Source organism: Anopheles ziemanni, chromosome 2, assembly GCF_943734765.1.
Source record: "Anopheles ziemanni chromosome 2, idAnoZiCoDA_A2_x.2, whole genome shotgun sequence".
Classification (NCBI taxonomy): Eukaryota; Metazoa; Arthropoda; class Insecta; order Diptera; family Culicidae; genus Anopheles; species Anopheles ziemanni.
This window is the reverse complement of record NC_080705.1, coordinates 2,016,315-2,034,977: the sequence shown is the minus strand read 5'-3', so window position 1 is coordinate 2,034,977 and position 18,663 is coordinate 2,016,315. Positions and strand designations below refer to the sequence as shown.

Here is an 18,663-nt window from a genome sequence, read left to right as displayed (position 1 = left end):
ATTACGCTTTGAAAATAATGTGCACGAGAGTTTAGCGCCAACGCCGCTCATCGTCTGATGGCCTCGTCGTGTCGGTGCACATGCACACTCGGCGTATTTCTAACCACAATTCGCGTCTGCACCTGGAAACCAACCCTCTGCCAACAATGAAGTTCCTCGGCGTGTAACTTAAGTGATTCGTCGCCATTTGCTGTGGAAGATCGCGACGATGGCGCGACGGCTGGCATATAATTCATGGGAATTATGGAGCCCGGCTTAGGGAGATGGCTTTGTTGTAGGCTTGCGAAGTTGCTGAAGAAGTCAGCAAAACTTTAACCGACCGCTGCACTTTTAGCGCACTACTGTGGTCGTCGTTTCAATCAACTTAAACTGCACACTTTCAAGGTTGACACTTGTGGTGGACGGGAGAAGGTGGTGGAAGTAACGAGCGTGGTTAGGAATTTCTACCACCAACACCTGTGGCCATGGCCTGGTGAAAATGCGTCGTAAATTATCGTAGACTCATTACGTTTTTCATGCTAGATGAGATGAAACTTTCCGCTTTGAAGTTTCATAGCCTCAAAATGGGATCGGAAATGTCTCACCTTTGCAACTAAAGAACTGAAATGTCAAGCAGTTGGTGATCTTTTAGCTGTAAGAAGATGCTCTTCTCAAATACCTTGAAAAGCTGTCAAACATGGTATTTCGTCTTTTATGTCTAATACTCTTACTAAAAGTGCAACCACATAGCACGAATATATCCTAAGAACCTGGTCTCCCGGTTTGAATATCCTATTCAAATTTATCAAAACTAGAGTTGTGTAAATCCGATTCAGATTCATGAATCTTTCGTCGAGAGATTCATGAATCCCAAAGGCACAACAATTGATGAAAAGTCGCCAGCAAAAAATAGGTTTAAAGTTTTTTTTTGGTCGTATGGTCCACGCCTAACATAGAATCGGGGAGATCCCTGAAAGATTCATGAAGATTCATTAAGGTTTCGAAAGATTCATTAAGCTTTGAAGATTCGAATCCGCAAAGATCCATGAATCCATCTGATTGAATCTTAGGTGAAAGATTCATATGAATGAATCTCATCGAAAGATTCATTAAGCACAACACTAATCAAAACCGTTCGTTGTAACTGGAAGCATAATGCGAACAGGTAGCAAAAGTGTATTTTGTTCAACTCCTTCGAACTAACTATCATCCACCTCTACACAACAGCTTCACGCTTGTTTTGAGCTTCTCTATAGCTCTATGTGTTTGCTCTGCCCTTTCGAATGTTCTGTTTTACGGTCTAGGGAGTTTCCAGAAGGGGATTCTTCTCAGATTCAGTCCCAACTGCGGTTACACGTCGTAATTCCTTCCCACTAACGGTTCCGTTGCTACGGAAGCGTTGGTATTCAGTGTTCCGAGCGCTGAATCTAGAATAATTAGAACGGGGTAAATATTCTACCTTCTGAGGGAGATGCTGCCTTGGCTGCCATTATAGTATTGATGTTGTTGTCGAATTCTTCGCATACAAAACCGGGGTAACACACACCCGGGTTATGAATGTATCAATTCAAAAGCGAGTCAATTTCACTCTCCGTGCATGTTGGGCATATATCATTGTTATTGCCGACTTCAAAGTCATTAGCATACCTTCATATCCTTCCGGAGGGGCTGTGTTGTTTGTTCCGTCCTGCCATTGTGGTGTTTATGTTGGGAAGCGAGCCATTGAACGCGCACATACGGCACCACGTGAAATGGTGTGTCCTCTTCGCTTTCCTCGAGGAGGAATCTTCCTTCCGTTGGCCGGTTGGTGGTTGTGAAGACAAGTGAAAACAATGGCTTGTGATGTGGAAATTCTAAGTGAAAAGCGAGCCGTCTCGTCAGTTTGGACTGTTTGGACGAGCATGCGAGTAATCTTGTGCGGAAGATGCATTATATGAATTATGGCGTGTGTCCTTTAGCTGCCGGTGGGCGTCTCGAGTCATGGTTTGCGACTTAATTAATATTGTTGTTGTAAGTTTGATGGCATAAAGTCCCAATGTATATGATCGTTGTTGACTCAACAATAAGAAGGCGTTAAATGGCGTCGTAATGTGTCTGTTTCAGTTCGACACGACGATTATATCCGCTGTTTGTTTTCCATTCGGTTATTTCGTTACCGTTACAGAATATTTATGTGTTGCCGACTAGAGTTTAATTTCTTGTTTTTATTACCTAGCTTCCCAAGCGTATCCGACAGGAGTTTTTGAATCTTTTACGAGTGATTCACAGTTAATACATTTTAAACTAACGGTACACAAACACGGTGAGAGATGAAATGTAGAATCAGGGTTTTTTTTTTACTTGCTGGAGATTTGTTTTTGTCTCCGGCTGACATTTTTCCCTTCCCTTGCTTTAATCCCGTGGCATGTCCGGCCCTACCATGGAGATTCAAAAGTCATAATAAACACTGTAATAAAACGGTCGTAAAGTTTCTCTGTTCGTCAAAAAATGCCGCCCGAAAACACAAGGCAACAACAAAACCGGCAAAGTTTAAAAACCATCCATCGTCCACCGAAAAACCACCCCTACAGTTTTGCACCAAGCGTTGACACTTATTCAGCAGCTCATCTTCGCGTTGGTTTGATGTTTTTTATGATCCTTTTTTTTGCTCAAGGCAAGTGCATGGATAATAAAAAAAGAACGACGATCCTGCCGCTCGACGCTTAAATGTCCGGTCGGTGGGATCTTATTTGTGTTTAATGGACAAATGCGAAATGGCGCGCAACGCGGTAGCAGCGCACGTTTTTCCATCTTTTATTTTTGACATTTAACGCACTGCACACACTCAACACCCCCTTGGTCCGGCGGAAACAATGGCGCAATCCAATGGGGATGGGAGGGAAAAACAAAGTGTCGCGCAAAGCATGAAACTGTGTCAGCACCGAAATTAAAAATTATGAAATATGCAAATCTCAAACGCCGACGTGTTACGAAGGTGGTGGCTCTCTGGTCCGAGCTGGAACTTTTTAGTTTTCATTCGGTGGGCATTTTCTGTAAGCGGCATGTTCAACTACTGGCGAGGGTGGCAGAGGGATAAAATTTCAAAATGTAATAAAATATTTAACTCGTGGTTAAAGTCGTGGAATGGGACCTCGGCGCACACACAACAACACACGTTACGTTGAGTGTTGTTCCCTTCAGCGGGGAATGTGTTTTATGGAGCGACCTTTTTTCGCCACCGAAACGATCGTGTCCTCGACTGAAGACCTTAAGGATTTGTGTGTGTGGCAACTGGGTCCGCATCGTGACCGTCATAAGCGATAAAAATTTGCAAATAATGAAGAACGATCCGTCAGAGATAATCTTCACGCCGGTGTTTGGCGTTTTGTTCCTGCCGGCCATTAATGTCGAATTGTGTTGCCAAAACCATTCTTCCATTTGAAGAAGAGAGCGGGACAGTCAGTTCATTCTTTCTTTGTAACGCTTTTTGAACACGTTCACGGCAAAAGGTGTAAATCATCTCGAGTGCACAAGGCGTTGAAAATGCGTGATGCATTATTCAGCCCGGATTGTGGATGTGTTATTTGTTTGTTTTGCTGACGAATTTGTTGGAAGAAGGAGCATCAAGACATAAACATTTTTACAAAATTGTATTTAAAAGGAAGAAATCAGTAACTTTTTGAGAGACTCGAAAAGAACCTTATTGAATACAAATGGAACATAATACTAATTACGGACCTGCGATGAGGTTGATTTCAAATTTGCTCCTCTTTCATCGGAAAAGAACAACCCTACTGTTTAATGATGTATTCAAACCGGATCTCCACCACGAAAGTTAGTTATGGAAAAAGGCAAATCATGTCACTTGCGTTTACGGCTCTCTTCCCAAATCTGGCTGAGCGGTATGCAAAAAAGAAAGACATCAAACTATGAAAACGAGTAAACCGCCGTCTTTTCCGTTGCATATTTGGTAACGGGGTTTCGTCTGAATTCCAATCACGTATGCAGTAAATTTGACGACACGGAATGTCATAAAGACGCAACGTCAGCTTTTGACTGATTCGGTTTCCCCTTCCAAATGTGGCAAAGGAAAGTGTGGACTTCCTTTTCACTCCTGAAAGTCTTTGAATCACAAAATAAAACTATACAATATTAAAACTAAATAATTTTCCGCATGATAGTGCGAAAACCTAGGAGTTTCAATGTTTTTGTAGAATAATAATGGATGAAAAGAAGTCTCTTTGCATCGCTTAACAATAAATCAGAAATTCTTTATCATAAGTATATGCGACGGCGCAGAAACATTCCATTTTTACATTTATGATTGAATGGAACATAATTGAGACCCATGAATGTGCATTTTCCCACCGTTTTTTGCCGGCATTATGTACAAACTCGTGTGACTCCTCTTATGCTCCATTAAAAGCAAATTCCTGAGAGACACAATGCCGGTAAAGATGCACATCAAAATGGTTAACGGATGGCATCTGATGGTTTCGAATTCTGCTGGTATCACATTCCACGCCGTTGCATTTTCTAACACAACATAAATTATAGGGCATGTTTGTTTCCCTCTTTGGCATTCTCACATTCATAAGGATGTGTCGTATTTCTCGTTTGCAATAATGTGCATCATTATATGCACCTTTTTTACAGTTCTTTTTATTTTTATTTTTGCACACATGCAAGTAACATAAGATGCAAAATGTGATTCAAACTTGTGTGGAACGGAATATTCAATATTAAATTAGTTTGTTTGTTAGCTATAACGTTTATACATTGACCAAAATACATCAATGGTAATCGGATTGGTCAACGTTACAAAATAAGACTCGGCTGATTTCCACGCTCTTTACTTAACGTGCACATATTCTAAAGCGAAGGTTTACACAAATGTTACAACAAACACATTGCCTAGCGAAAGCGCCGTGAAATACATTAGCGAAAATCCCAGAATTCAATTCCCTCTCGTCCATGTTGACGGTGGCGGCGGCGATGGTTGAGCCGTTGTTGCCGGCACTGAAATGGGCCAGCATCGCCACGTTAAGTTTTGTGTCGATTTAGCACAAATCCCATACCTTCACCTTCCAGCATTCGTTTCGTGCTCTCGTTGTAACGAAAATCCCCGGCAGCATTAGCCTCGGAACTAGGATGTATGGGCGTTACGAGGTTTCTATCGTTGCCAGCCGCGTACCTCCCTCACCTGGCATTGTTCCCGGGTTCTCTATTTGATGCCCTCTATTTTTGTCCCCTCTCTCTCTCTTTCTCTCGAGGGGGTTGCAAAAATTCCTGTCGGGCGACATCATGGGGCGCTAATTTCCGCGTACCGGATTTCACCGGATGGCTTGGGGGACGAAGGGAAAGAACTAGCTGGGGCTGGTGGAGTACAACAACTAAACTTAATCCATTAACACCAGAACAAATATTTCTGTAACTCTAAATCAATTAGATGGCATCGTGCGCGCTTCACCGTGCATTGTGCCGTTTCGTTTCGGGAGATGGAAGTCCCTGTTTTCACTTGACGCTTGAGTCCCAAACGTGTACACCAACGTGTTGGAAAGTGTTTATTTTCTTATGCTCCAAGCACCAGTCCGAAATCATGTTTGTCGATTTTTTTAAACGATAAACTAATCTCCAATCAACGACGGTGTGCAACTTTAAGTGCATTCAACTTTCAACTGAAATGGAATTTGTTATGCTCCAATGTTGGAAACGAGCAACGGTCCATAAACAGACCTGAAGGACGAAGTTGTCGTACACAAACTGGAAACAGTAAAAATGTCAGCTCTAGTAGGGCACAAAACGGCGAGGGCTTTCATTGAAGATGGTTGCGATTTGTGGAAAATTAAAATGTGCACTGACATTAAAAATAATATTTCATGAATGGTTGTTCTTGTTCTTTCCTCCCTTTTCGCTTTGCTTTCGTGTGTTGCAATGGAAGGGTTTTCCGATTTGAGGAAAAAGCGGTTAGGTTAGGGGTAGCAGATTCAACCGATCCATGCAATCCATGAAACAACCGCCACAGAAGCCGGAAAATTTTAAGTACGACTACGTGATTTCTGCTGCCGCGCGCTCGTAGCCACGCCGGAATGCATAAAGAATATTAATTCCATCCACGGGACACGACGGCATCCGTCGGGAGTTTTCCTTCCGACGCGTCCCCGGGTAGGACATCTTTATGGTGCGACGCGGGGTGTGGCGAGCGAGAAATATGCTTCCGACGGTTACTACTACTACTACTACTACTACTTCTGCCTTCCCAAAGGGTTGTTGCACATGTATGTCCCGAGCGCTGTGTTCCGGACTAACCTCACTTCTGCCGTTTGGCTACAATTATGATTTTACCCTTTGCGGTCGATCGAGGGGCCCCCCCCCATCTTCCCACCACCCACTTTCCGCTCCGGTTACGGTAATGAATGAATAAGTGCGACGTGGCGTAGTAGTAGCAGCGCAGCGTGGTGCTTATGCAAATCCACGCCATGCTCCTGGCAGAATCATAATGATAATGTAGGACGTGGAGAGTAAAAAAACCTAATCGGTGGAAATGCAACGAACAGAAACAATGCACCCGCTAATATGTGTTTGTGACATAACCCATCTGGTTGGCTGTAGTTAGTTGAACCTCTTTTCCATTACATTTTAATAACAACTTGTCACACGGTTTTTCTCCATGTCACGTGTGTAATAAAATGTTACAAAGCCAATTGCAACGTCACGCTATATTTTTATTATCAACTCCTGAAAAATATAGTGGCAAATATTACGAGGACAAACTGAGAGACTCTCCGCTAACAAACATACATATTTAAAAGCATCAAATCGACACACCAACAGCCATCAGTTTTTCCGGTGCAATATCGATTTTCGTCCTGGTCCAGACTCCTGTTGATTTTGGGACGGCGCTGTTAAGTTTTAATGAGCCCGATTCAAACAAACCCAATCCCAGACGACGAGGACTCTTTCCGGCCGGCGAGCAACGCCACTGAGAGCATATATTTGCCTCCACTAATCAGCAGCAGCAGCGCGGTTGTTTAAGCAAAAATAAAGGTACCCACGGAGGTGGAAAATAGGTTCAATTTTGACACGCATTCAAAAGTATCACCCTCGGACTCCCGGAGCCGACAGCATATGAACCATAAATTTTCGATCAAATTGGTAACACATTTGTGTGTGTATTTGTATGTGCCCAGTGCATTCCCCAATTAAGCGCGCACTTATATGTAATTAGGGAGGGAAGTGTGTGTTTTGTTTCCATGCAATTCGTTCGACTTCCGCGAGGAGAGATTGTCATTCGGTGTGTGCCCATTTAGGGTTCTGCGCTCCCTTTTCCCCGGTTCCGGTCGGGACATTTTCGATTATTCATGCATGTTGGAAGGGGAGCCGCTTTTTCCTCATGGCAGAAGAAAAATAGTTAGCTTACCCTTTTCCCCCGCGCATCGTTAGGCAAATGTTGGCCGTCAAACGTGGAACGTGGACGCAGGGTGATTCCAGCAAACGACGATGGCCAACGATTAGCAGCAGGGACCGGCAAATACTTTCCCTTTTTCCGGGTGCTTATGTGTATGTGTATGGAGTCCCTTTTTCCAGTGGTTGAGGCCCTTTGGAGGGCAATTGTGAAATTTGCAGATGCAACAGCAGTTTCCTTCGGGTTTCGTCCGTCGGTGATTCTGACCAACTGTTGTGTGTGTGTGTTTGCCCCCCGGAACATTTCTGCTTACTCGCGTTATATTCCAGTTGCGCTCGGGTTAAGCGACAGGCATCTGTGTGGAGCTCGTTGCAGTCATAAAATTTGATGGTAATGATCACCCAGTCGGAGCGACTCAGCCGGTTCTGGAATGAAGGAAAAAATCAACAGACACAGCCACATATGTTTTTAATTGTATTTTAAGGGTCGTCTACATTAAAAGGATAAGCTCATTGGCTAATCACCCGTTTGTGGTATACGATGAATTGTAGAAAAAAGTCCCGAGTTCCTAAATCCTCCTATCTGTTGCCCGAATTCCTTTGATGCGCTTGTTTATTTGTAAAAATCTTCCAAATAATTTTCCCTAAACCATGGTTGGTCGTCCAAACCAATCTCCAACGAACTAAATCAACCTCCTCTTTTAGACATAAAGAACGTGAAATAATTTCCAACCGAGGCAGATGGGACCCATCGAAGGAAGAGTCTTGTGTCGAAAAAATGTCATTATAAAGACTCCCCCGTTTGTGTCCGATGTCCCGAACGAGCGAGAGAGGTCCCGCTTTGAGGCTGAGCGACACTGAATGCATATAATTCACGTATTAACTTTATCCCATTCCGGATAAAGTTTGGCTCGGCCATAAAAAACCCCATAAAGGCGGGGGGAAAAAAACCCCCAAAGGAAACCTTATCCAAGTTCGCCCGGTTTTTCGGAGCACGTTGTGCCATACATGGGCCCTTTTGGTTCGTTTCGTTGTACGTGCTGCGGAAATGAAGGGAGTTCATCTTGCCGGGGTTGGAAATTTATTCGTGCGAAAGATATTCATTCTTTCGACACACCATAAATTACGGTTCGTCGTCCGTTTTCCGAGTGGATTGGTGGAGTAAGTGAGTTCAGTTAATAGTTCAATGAGTTGAGAGATGGGTTTGAATTTGGAAGCAAGTTGTCGAAAAGTTGTGCAACTGTGAGTCAACTGTTCACCCGGAAGGTCGCATGAACGACAATGTTAGTCGACATTTGACCAGTATAATGAGATGTAAATTACTATTATTATGATTGACAGAATGGTTATGGTGCGGACTGGAAAACATAAATCCGTGCGAAGTTTAAGTCATATTTTTTTCCCCTGTGGCAACTCGTATGGACACAACGCGTGTCACAATGTCGCCAGGAGCAATGTCATTTTCCCTTATTCTCATTAGCGCACTTGTCGTCGCGTCATCGTAAAACGCAGCATCCTTCCGCTACTTCCAACCTGTGTCCTTGCTTTCACTAACAGTTTGATTGATAGTGTGTGACACACGCCTCTGGCTAAAATAGAGAGAGACAGTAAGAGGGATAGAGGGATACTCGACGGTGATTCATCTTATCCGTGTTGATAAAACTGTACGTCCCAAATCTGTTGCATGTCGCGCCTGTTGTCATCGTTGACTCGTCCTGTCCACCCAGCGCTTGTGTGTGTGTCTGTGGATGAGCCTTAATTTATGTAATTACAACCAATTCCGCTCACATCATGCTAACTCAAATGTAAATATTTTCCCCCCGGATTCTACATCGGCCACATGTTTTGGCAATCAGTCGTAACGTATGAATGGAACGGACGTTCCACTTTCCTTGCCATTTGGTTGGTCCACCGTACACTATCCATTTTGACAGTTGTTTCATTCCATTCGGTGTCCGAACGAGCACTCCCGATTGAGTGGCACCCTGAGGCGTCCCGGAAGTGGTGGAAGGGTAGGAAAAAAGGACAATGTCTAGTGCTGCGGGGGAGGGTGGGTAGGCGTTCAAGTGGTTGGCGCAGGCATTCCGCCACGTTTGTCCACGTATCATTTCCCCGATTGTTTGTGTTTATTCGCGTTATTGTTGATTTAAGAGAGGAAAAATCAACTATCAAATAGATCTGCGAGCTTCAACCAGCGCGCTTTTCCATTTCCAGGAGGAGGGGAGGAGGTGTTGCTCCAGCTACGTTCTCTTTCGCGGCGAAAATAAGATAACGCGCGGCGCGAAGCCACTGGAAAAGCGCATCTCTTGTGCGGGAAAACAAACATGCTCTTGTGCTCGTTGTATCAGCCCGCCGTCAGCTATCAGACGCCGTGGGTGTGTGTGTGAGTGTATGTGTGCTTTGACAGGTTCACATGGTCGTGATGCTGCTAGGGTTAGGAGTAAAATATGTTTACTTCTGTTTGTCTGTCTGTGTGCATATAAATACAGTTCGCCTTATGTGTGTGTGTGGAAATTCCCGTTGTGTATGTTTGTGACCATTGTGATGTCGGTGTTTGACGAGGGGTGGCATTCCCATGTCCCTCGTGCCGTCCCACCTTCCCTCGGAAGTCTACCGTTTCGGGCGGTTGTTTGCACATGTATTATGCCATTGTTCTCTGGCGCTTGGTTTTCCCAAACGGTAGCCTCCTCCTTTCACCACCCACACACCTTTACCCACCGATCCTTAGGAGGTGAGGCGTTTACCGCACTCGGCTTTTCGTGTATGAAGTGCGATTCCCCTGGCTAAATACACACACAAACACACCCATGAGCGCACGTGGATATCGAAGATGTTATCGAAACGATTCGAAGCCCAGCCCGGCCCGGTGAAGGAGAAATGCTGGTTTCGGATGTTACGCGGTGCGGATATGCGATTGTAGGATTTTGACAAATCACTATCGTTATAATTATGGATGAGCTTTATATTTGAGTGCCACCCGCAACTCGCGTGTGTGTTGTGTGTGTGGTGGTGGTGATAGCAGCATCGGTTCGCGCGCGTCAGGATGTTCAGCAGATCGCGAAGCATAATCCGGCGAGAATGGGATCCGTCGCAAAACAATGTGTTGCCCCGTACCTTGAGCCGCTTCCGACCCTCAAGACCGGCTGTCGTATTTGATTTTCCGCCAGTTTGCAATACGTGCACCCGTGTGTGTTTGTCTGTGTATGGTTTTAGGATAAAGAGACTGGGCTGGCAAAACTTCGCTTCAGCAGTATTTTGACGGAGGGAATATTTCGCCGCGTAATTGATACCGGTTCCGAGGGATTGGTGAGGGTTCTCCTGCGGTTCGGAAACGGAAAATCCACTCAAAAGCGGTGGGAAGAAGTGAGAAGGCATCGTACAGCACTGCAAGCATTGGCGCTCCGTTCGATGGTGGTGCATTTATTTGCGAATCATTATCGCAGAAGCATTACCCAACCTTCACCGACGCATTCAGGTGGGGCTTGTTTTTTTATTTCTTCTGCTTGCTCTTTCCAATGCTTTCCAACATCCCTCCAAACCATCGACGATGAATGAGACCGCGGGAATGATTAAAAAAGTACTCAAACAACCACTCGTTATGTCGGCTCGATTTATTGGGAAACGGATTTTTGGATCGCATTTTCGATGCGAATATTGTTCCAATTTGTTGGCCAGCTGCCAATGATTTGAATCGGGTCGGTTTCAAATATCATGTGAGTGTTTTTGATGGTGGAGAAAAAGGCGCCACCGTGAACCACTGGGCGTCTCCATGGCGGCATTTGAAAAGCGGGCGGAATTCATGTGGGGGCCTCATTACAGGTTTTATTTTTCATTTTCATGTACATCGAGCTGTGGGTGTAAAAACTATATTCCGAAACGGACAAGAGTCGAGGTATTCACTGCAAATATTGTATTTCATACATCGTTTGAGTGATGTAAAGTGTTGTACTACCCGTTATCATTTTTGAAAAATGCCTATCACGAATATGATTGGTTTCACGCAAACAGGGAAAGATTTTTTTTCCATTATTCCTTGATTATAAACCACAGGCTGAGTGGTTTAAAAGGATGGTTTGAAAGGAAGTTGAGGGAAACATTTCGTGATGGACGGGTAATAAACAACAAAGCCATAACAGATAACGAACAACTGAATAAAGTATCAGATAACAATATTAATTCGATGTAAATCCGTATCTATGGGTATATCCCATGAAACCAACAAATATCATGTAACCCTTTTTCCCAATAACCCTGCTCCCGTATTTTATACGACATCATTTGGAAATGTTCAATAAATTTTTATTATGTCTTTTTTGTTTTAACCTAAAATACCAGTGATTATAGAAAAACAATTCGTATTGTATTGCATTATGATTTGATTTGATAACATGAACTCATAGTGTCGGCATGGAAACATGTTGAATGGAGTTAAGCTCGACTTATTATTTTTTATTTTAGTTGAAAGGTCATTAGTTACGTGGTTCTGCAGAGAGCTATGCGCAAATTCTATTCATAACGTCTGTAATGGCGTGTGGAATCTGCTTTGGAATGATTTTCCACAAAAGATCAGTGTGATTATGTGGAAAATTATGATCATTGCCGTGCAGGTTAAATCATCCTCGGAATGAATGCGAGGATTTACGATGTCCATGGAACTATCGAAACCTTATGTCATGAGTCTTGCTGGAAAAGGCATTATTTTAGTCACCCTGTCGATATTGTATGAATAGAAGCGGTAGTGTAGTAGGGAAAACCTGCGTTCGTGTATCGTGAGTTTACAAATTTTCCCTACTAATTGCCAATTAGCAGCGTATTAAAAGTTAACCTGTTTTCCGGCTGCTTTTTCAACAAAATTAAGCCCCAGCTTTTGATGGCTCAACATTATACCGGGGGAAAACACTACCCGGGGAACGGAACTGCTGCTGCGGGATGCTGCGGGAAAACTGATCACGGCATGGTTGGAACGGAAACTCCACACTTTGCTATCACTTTCCGGAATTGTGTGCTCTAAGTATGGTTAGTGAAACCAACCAACGGTGAGGCATTGGGAAAAGCCTAGTCAAGGGTGGCGATGGTTTTAGTGTGTGCTTCCCGTTTCTCCCCCCGTTGTCCCGATATTCCGATCACCCACGAAACTCCCGTGAACAATACCGTATGCTTCTGAAGGCTCTCTGTAACGGTGTTGTTGGCTCGTCATTAACACAGGATTTTCCGGTACCGAACATTCTGGGAACACCAATCAACCAAATGTTTGTGTATGTGGAAAATGGATTTACAAGCCTTTCCCCCGATAAGGTGCTTGAGTGGTGTGTGTGTGTGTGTGCAGTGGAAGAAGCTCTAACCCGATCCAAACCTCAGCCAAACACAATGGTGCGGGCTTGTACGGTGTGTTCTGTAATAAGTGTAAAAACAGAAAACCCCGGTACAATCCGTACCCTCTCTCAACGGGGACTCGGGGGGGGGGGGGGGGGGGGGGGGAGGAGGTGTATTAGTCCGCATTATTCATCCGTAAAGCATCGCCGACGGAAAAAAACGAACGAAGAACTGCTTTCCGACATCAGTTCTATTCATTATTCTTCCACGAAAGAAAGGAGAAGATTTTCAATGGCTTTGGCAGCCAACCATTCGAGGCCTTTCCGGGCTTACCATTATCCTGGAAAATGCAAGGTTCAATGAACAGCAGTCCAGAGTCGTTCTTCAGAGATTCGTCTTGCAATGGAAAAAAAGGCAATAACCTCGTGCGATTTGCGTTGTTACTGAGGGTAAAGATGAACGAGAATTTGCTTGCTTGGGAGCGTGAAATCCTTATAGCACTTTTCTGTCGACCAATGAACAAGTTTAATGTGAAGTACAGTGTGTCTCGTGGATGAGTTTAAGGAAGAACAAGACTTACCTACACACAGGCTTTTTGGATTCAACAATGAATGTATTGGATTAACATCCGACCTGTGGCTTTCTGGATTCCTATTGGAGATTGTCTAGAATAGGATTTCAAAATATCACAGGCCAAATTTCTGTAAACCACGCTACAAAATTAAACTTCCTTATGTACTATGAGACACAGTAGGACTATCCAAAATAATGTACAAGTTTGTCTCATGAAGTGAACTTTCTTACGCGATGTCTAAATTCGCAGCACAATGGGTGAATCGTAATTGTATCGATATCCTTTTGCCTGGCAAAGCCTTCGACAAACCTTTATACCTGACCTCTTTACAAAGCCCTAACAATAACTGCTCATTTTCTGTTCCAAAATGTCAGTCTTCGCCTTAAGCGGATTATCATCCCAGCGGAAGCGGGGCCAGATCACAGGACCACCATTTTTACCAGATTGCTCAACATGTTTCATTAACAACTTCACTCCAGCAGAGGAAAGCTGGCAAAAAACATCCAATGGCCTGTGTCCTGGCCGGTCTTCGAACCCACTGAGAATATGAATATCGTTCACGTTCGTTTTGTGTTTCGTTCCTTATTTTACTCGATCATCCTCAAGGTGTGTGCCGCCACCTTAAGCGGGTAAGATTAAATTGAAACCGGGTGCCTCCCGCCCGGAAGGTGACATAATCTGCTCGGCCGAAGTCGCAGACTGCTGCCACCGCCACCACCGCCGCCACATGGAAATTTGCCCCATATTTTCTATCTATTATGCTAAAATCGGCGGGTGTCCCACACGGGGCGTGCTTGCTTTTCTTTTCGCCTCTTTGGCATACATTCTTGTGCGCCTTCCCAGGTAGGGAAGTGATTTGCATAAAAGGCTCACTTTTTTCCAACTTCTTTTGCTACCTTCCGCTGGGGACGTCTTTTATTGCGTTTAAATAAAAACGCCACTACCTCCCCCCGGGGTGGGTTTGCTATCAAGTCTCCGTTTTTTTTTCGCTTCATCTAAATGCCCCCCCAAACGCTTTGGGGGCTCATTTTTCAACTGCATTGCTGCTTCTTTCGGTGCAAAATAGTGCGAGACTCGTCCGCTTGAAGTGCATCCAGACTAGCGATAAGGAAAAACTGTGTGTGTGTATGTGCTCTCCTGGTGTGGAAACTAGGTTCATAATTTATCCGAAAAGCGCTACCTTTAGCTAAACAAACAACAGCTTGTGCGGTATAATTTAGCCATTATGGGATTTATTGTACTTGGTCGTTGGAATTAGGAAGAAGGAGGGATTTTTCCGGAGTTGGAAATTTCTTTCCTACAAAGAGGTACTCATCTCATCTCACCTCGTCCAATCTTGATGATATTGGTTGTATACTTTCACCTAGTCCAGGGACAGTGGAGTCTTGATCATGACGATGACACCGATGAGGGTAAAGTACTTTCATCAAACTCCCAGCTATCCCAGCTTAACGTGTACGGGACTGGAAAATCCCGTATCTTGCGATTGCCACACACCCGCTGCAAAGAAAGCAGGCTTAAACTTTACGCCCGATAAACCAATTCGCGCCGAGTGAAGGAAGAAATAAATTAGCATAAAAACAACGCGAATCAAATGAAGTGTGCCTTTTGCTTACGGTTTCGGGGTGGTGGTGGTGTGGAAAGTGTTTTTCCTTTCTTTTATCCCCGCTTTTCATCTACATTTAGATTAGAACCGATAACACTGGGTACGTCGAGAGTGGTGTGAAGGAAAATTTCCTAAAGACAGACCTCGGGAAACGATGGCACTACGTTTATTTTTTCCATCGATTCCTTCGAAAGGACAATTGTGCTGGAATGGAGGAAGCAAATTTACCAAAACATCTGGCATTCCCGGAGCTCCAGATCTTCGTCTCCAAATGTTTGTTTCTGTTCCTTCCTTTCTTCGGGAACATTTTGGGTGACAAAAGAGAAAGACTCCTTGCGTGAAGTGAAGTGTTTCGAGCGGGGCCCCCGGTTTTTCGGGGTGTGATATAAATTTATAAGTGGATTTCATTAGAAATTCTTTTCTTGACGCTTCTCCCCCCACTCACCTTCGTCCCGGGGGGAAGATGAAGCAGCAGCTGGTAGGATTTTCCGGGTCGGGAGAAAAAAACCTCCCATTGTCGTCGTGCCCGGCTTGCTCTTCCGTTTCTCTTGCTTTGTTGATTGTCAACCAATGACTCGGCAAGGATTATCGGCTTCGGGGCGGAAATAAACGATCCGATAACAGCAGTGTAACATTGTGGCGCCGGATTCGGTTCCTGAAGGCGTGTGGCTTTAGCGATAGCTTAGTGACCCGGATGAGCTGACAGAGAAGAAATGTCCCTTCTTCATGCATTATAAAAATACCAGTATGGAACTTATGGGATTTTAAATTTATTCTGACTCGTAGAATTATTTCGTCACACACGAAAATTATAATATTTTCCAGTAATTCACAACTGACCATGCGCCTCCATTGGCCGCCCTCAAATTAATTGATTAACTTGACTGACTTCTCGTTTCCTTTGACTCTCTTTCTTCCAGAGCGCAAACTGTTCGTCGGTATGCTGAGCAAAAAGTATAACGAGAACGACGTTCGACAGCTGTTCTCCGGCCACGGCACCATCGAGGAGTGCACGGTGCTGCGTGACCCGTCCGGGCAGAGTAAAGGCTGTGCTTTCGTAACATTCGCAACCAAACAGGCCGCGATCGGTGCAATTAAGGTAAGCGTCAGGTGACCTCCTCCTGGAGGGTGGTGGACCTCCAGATACACCGAACCGATATCACGCCATGATTAATGGAATCGCCCTTTAGTTGGCGGCACAACGAAATGTCCTTCTGCCTTCGTTTTTCGGTAGACGAGTTTTCCTCCAGCCGTCCGTAGTTTGGGAATTAAGCTTTTTCAAATTAGCCTCACCGAAAACTTACACCATCTGTCAAACACGCAACAAACCCGGCCTCCTTTGACCTCCACACTGCTACAAATTGCGGTCAGGACATCGCCACCTCTCGATGGCGTTTGCTGAATAAATAAATCATTTTTGTATTTGCAACCATAAAACACTTCACTTTTCTATGGTAGTGGTGGTGTGCGCGGTTTTGGGGTGTGCGTTTTCCACGCAGCGATAATATAGAGGACGCCCCCGTCGATGCATTCCGGACCCGATGACGCGCTCCCCATAAGCACACGTAGAAAGGGAAGACCAGACCTACGATGTGTTAGAAAGGGAACCTGAACCACAAACCTTCGATTTGATTTATGACTCCGAAGAAAGGGTGCTCTCCAGCCACCAGATTGTGGGAAAGGGAGGGGGGTATGAGATAAAAAATGGGTTATTTATTTATCGCTTTCAGCACCACGATCGTATGCTGCTATCGGTTGTAACATTCGTTTGCCGATGGGAAAGTGAACGGGGTTTGCAGGTGGAGCTAAATATGGCGACCAATGGTTTTCCCTCCCGCTTCCCTTATCGGTTGCTATCATTACGATCATCATCATCATCATCATCATCATGTGTGGCTGGTGGAGTGTTCCTCCGTGCGTCCATCCCCCACCTCAAACCACCCTTCCATCCATTATTTATTTCTATATCAATTTAATGAATCCTTCTGAGCGATACCTTTTTCTATTGAAGCGAGAAGGCAGGAAAGAGGCTGAGGTTGGGTGACGGTTGGCTTACCGAGTCAGTTGGTCAGTTAAAGCCCATCCGCGGTCAGCTCCTCACCATCGGAGGGGAAAGGGTTGTTGGTTTAAAGGATGGCACTGTTTTATGCATATATCAATAATATTAATTTCCCCCACGGAAGACACGTCGGTGGGAGTGCAGCGGGGGAGGAGGGGTGGAGGGGGAATGGACAAACGAATGACCCAATGCTATGCCCGCCCGCATGGTTGGGTGCATATGTTGCAATTAGTAACATAATATCATCACGTTTGATTATTGCAACGTGGTTTGAACGCTTTGAATGCACTTTTGTAATGCGGATCATTTTTCAAGCCCCGGAACAAACCGGTTCGTTCATTCGATTCATTTGAAATGGGAAAATCGGTTCCCGGAAAAATACTGGGTGATGAAACGAACCGTATAGTGACGTACTTAAATAGAAAAATATCATTTAATGATCAGCTTCCACTTCGGTCGATTGTTGTCTGTGTGTGTACGTGTGTGTGTTTTGTTTGGTGTTGGAACTTCAAACCTTCCCCCCCCCTCGGTCACGATGGTAATGGGGCGAGAAAGAGCTTCTGTGTGTGTCCCTAAGTGAAATCGAATTAATTGCTAGGTTTAATTAAATTGAAAATGTATATTCGTGGGAGTTTTTCCTGCCCATTGAATCGATTGATTGGGATTTGGATTTTCGGGGGAGGGGAAGATCGGAACCCCGGAAGTGGGGTGGGGGATGACAGAAGGCAAACAGGTACTAGTAGTAGTTACCCACGCAAACAGCACCGACAACATATCGGTTTCATATTATTTGTGTTTCGCTCGGAGAAAGGGAAAGTGTGGGGTGGGGGGTGGTGCGGGAGATGGCGTTGTCGGAAGGGGCAACAAAAGGTGCATCCTATCGGTGTGCACGGTGTGCAATTTGTTTGCCATGCACCTCGCTACTACATGCATGTTTGGGATTGCAAAATAGCGAAGAATGGAGGTGAATTGAAACGTTTTTAATGGTTCGTTATCTACCACCCCCCCCCCCCCCCCGCACCCCACCCCTCCTCTTGCTTCAAACCTGGGTCTCTTTAATCCGCACATCTCAATGACGAATGACCCATCCCCGGCCTCGACCCCCGAATGTGGGTGACGAAAGCGGGGCCGGGAGGTGTCCAGGATTTTGGTCGCATAACAAACGATTTTATGATTGATGATGTGGAATTAACGATTTTTATTATATTAATCTGTTAGTCAGTGGCGGTATGACTTATTACACAAAGATTTCAATTATTTTATTATCGTCGTCCACAGCAACAGGGTGGACCGAGGCGCGATTTATTATGATCTGGACGATATTAAATTCGTTCTGCCGACGCTTCCTGTTTGATCGTTATAAAATACAAATAAAATATTCCTTTCATGTTCGGGTAGTTATGTTGCAAACCATTACAATACCCAACTCTTTGCAAACGCTTCCAGGAACTGTAGGCAAATGTATGGCATATTATGCAAATCACGACCACCAAATATCAGCAACACAACCCTGCAACGATTGTGCTTAATACAACCTATCCTCCTATATGCTGCTCCGTCGAAGGAAAAAAGGGTCTCTCAAGTGGTTTTGCCTCATTTATCATCAAAAAAGGGTGAAAGTTTTTAGCCCTTCGCGTAGCGAGTGTGTACGGCTCGTGGCTCGTGTAAAAGTTATGCCTGCTTACGCTGAAGTTTTCCTTCCGCCGGGTTCGCGACCTTATTTTGAATGCGATTGGCAAAGTCGGCAAA

At 44.6% G+C, this 18,663-nt stretch overlaps 1 protein-coding gene across 2 annotated transcripts in view; it reads left to right on the top strand.

The window, feature by feature from the left end:
* LOC131282046 (CUGBP Elav-like family member 2) overlaps positions 1 to 18,663 on the top strand; it is a 107,730-nt gene that overhangs the window by 77,433 nt on the left and 11,634 nt on the right. Inside the window, exon 4 of one of the 2 annotated variants that reach the window (XM_058311429.1) lies at positions 15,776 to 15,954. In XM_058311429.1, coding sequence (XP_058167412.1) covers positions 15,776 to 15,954 — 179 coding nt within the window. Of the gene's footprint in view, positions 1 to 15,775; positions 15,961 to 18,663 lie in introns of both variants that reach the window. The other variant, XM_058311430.1, reaches the window with a different exon arrangement.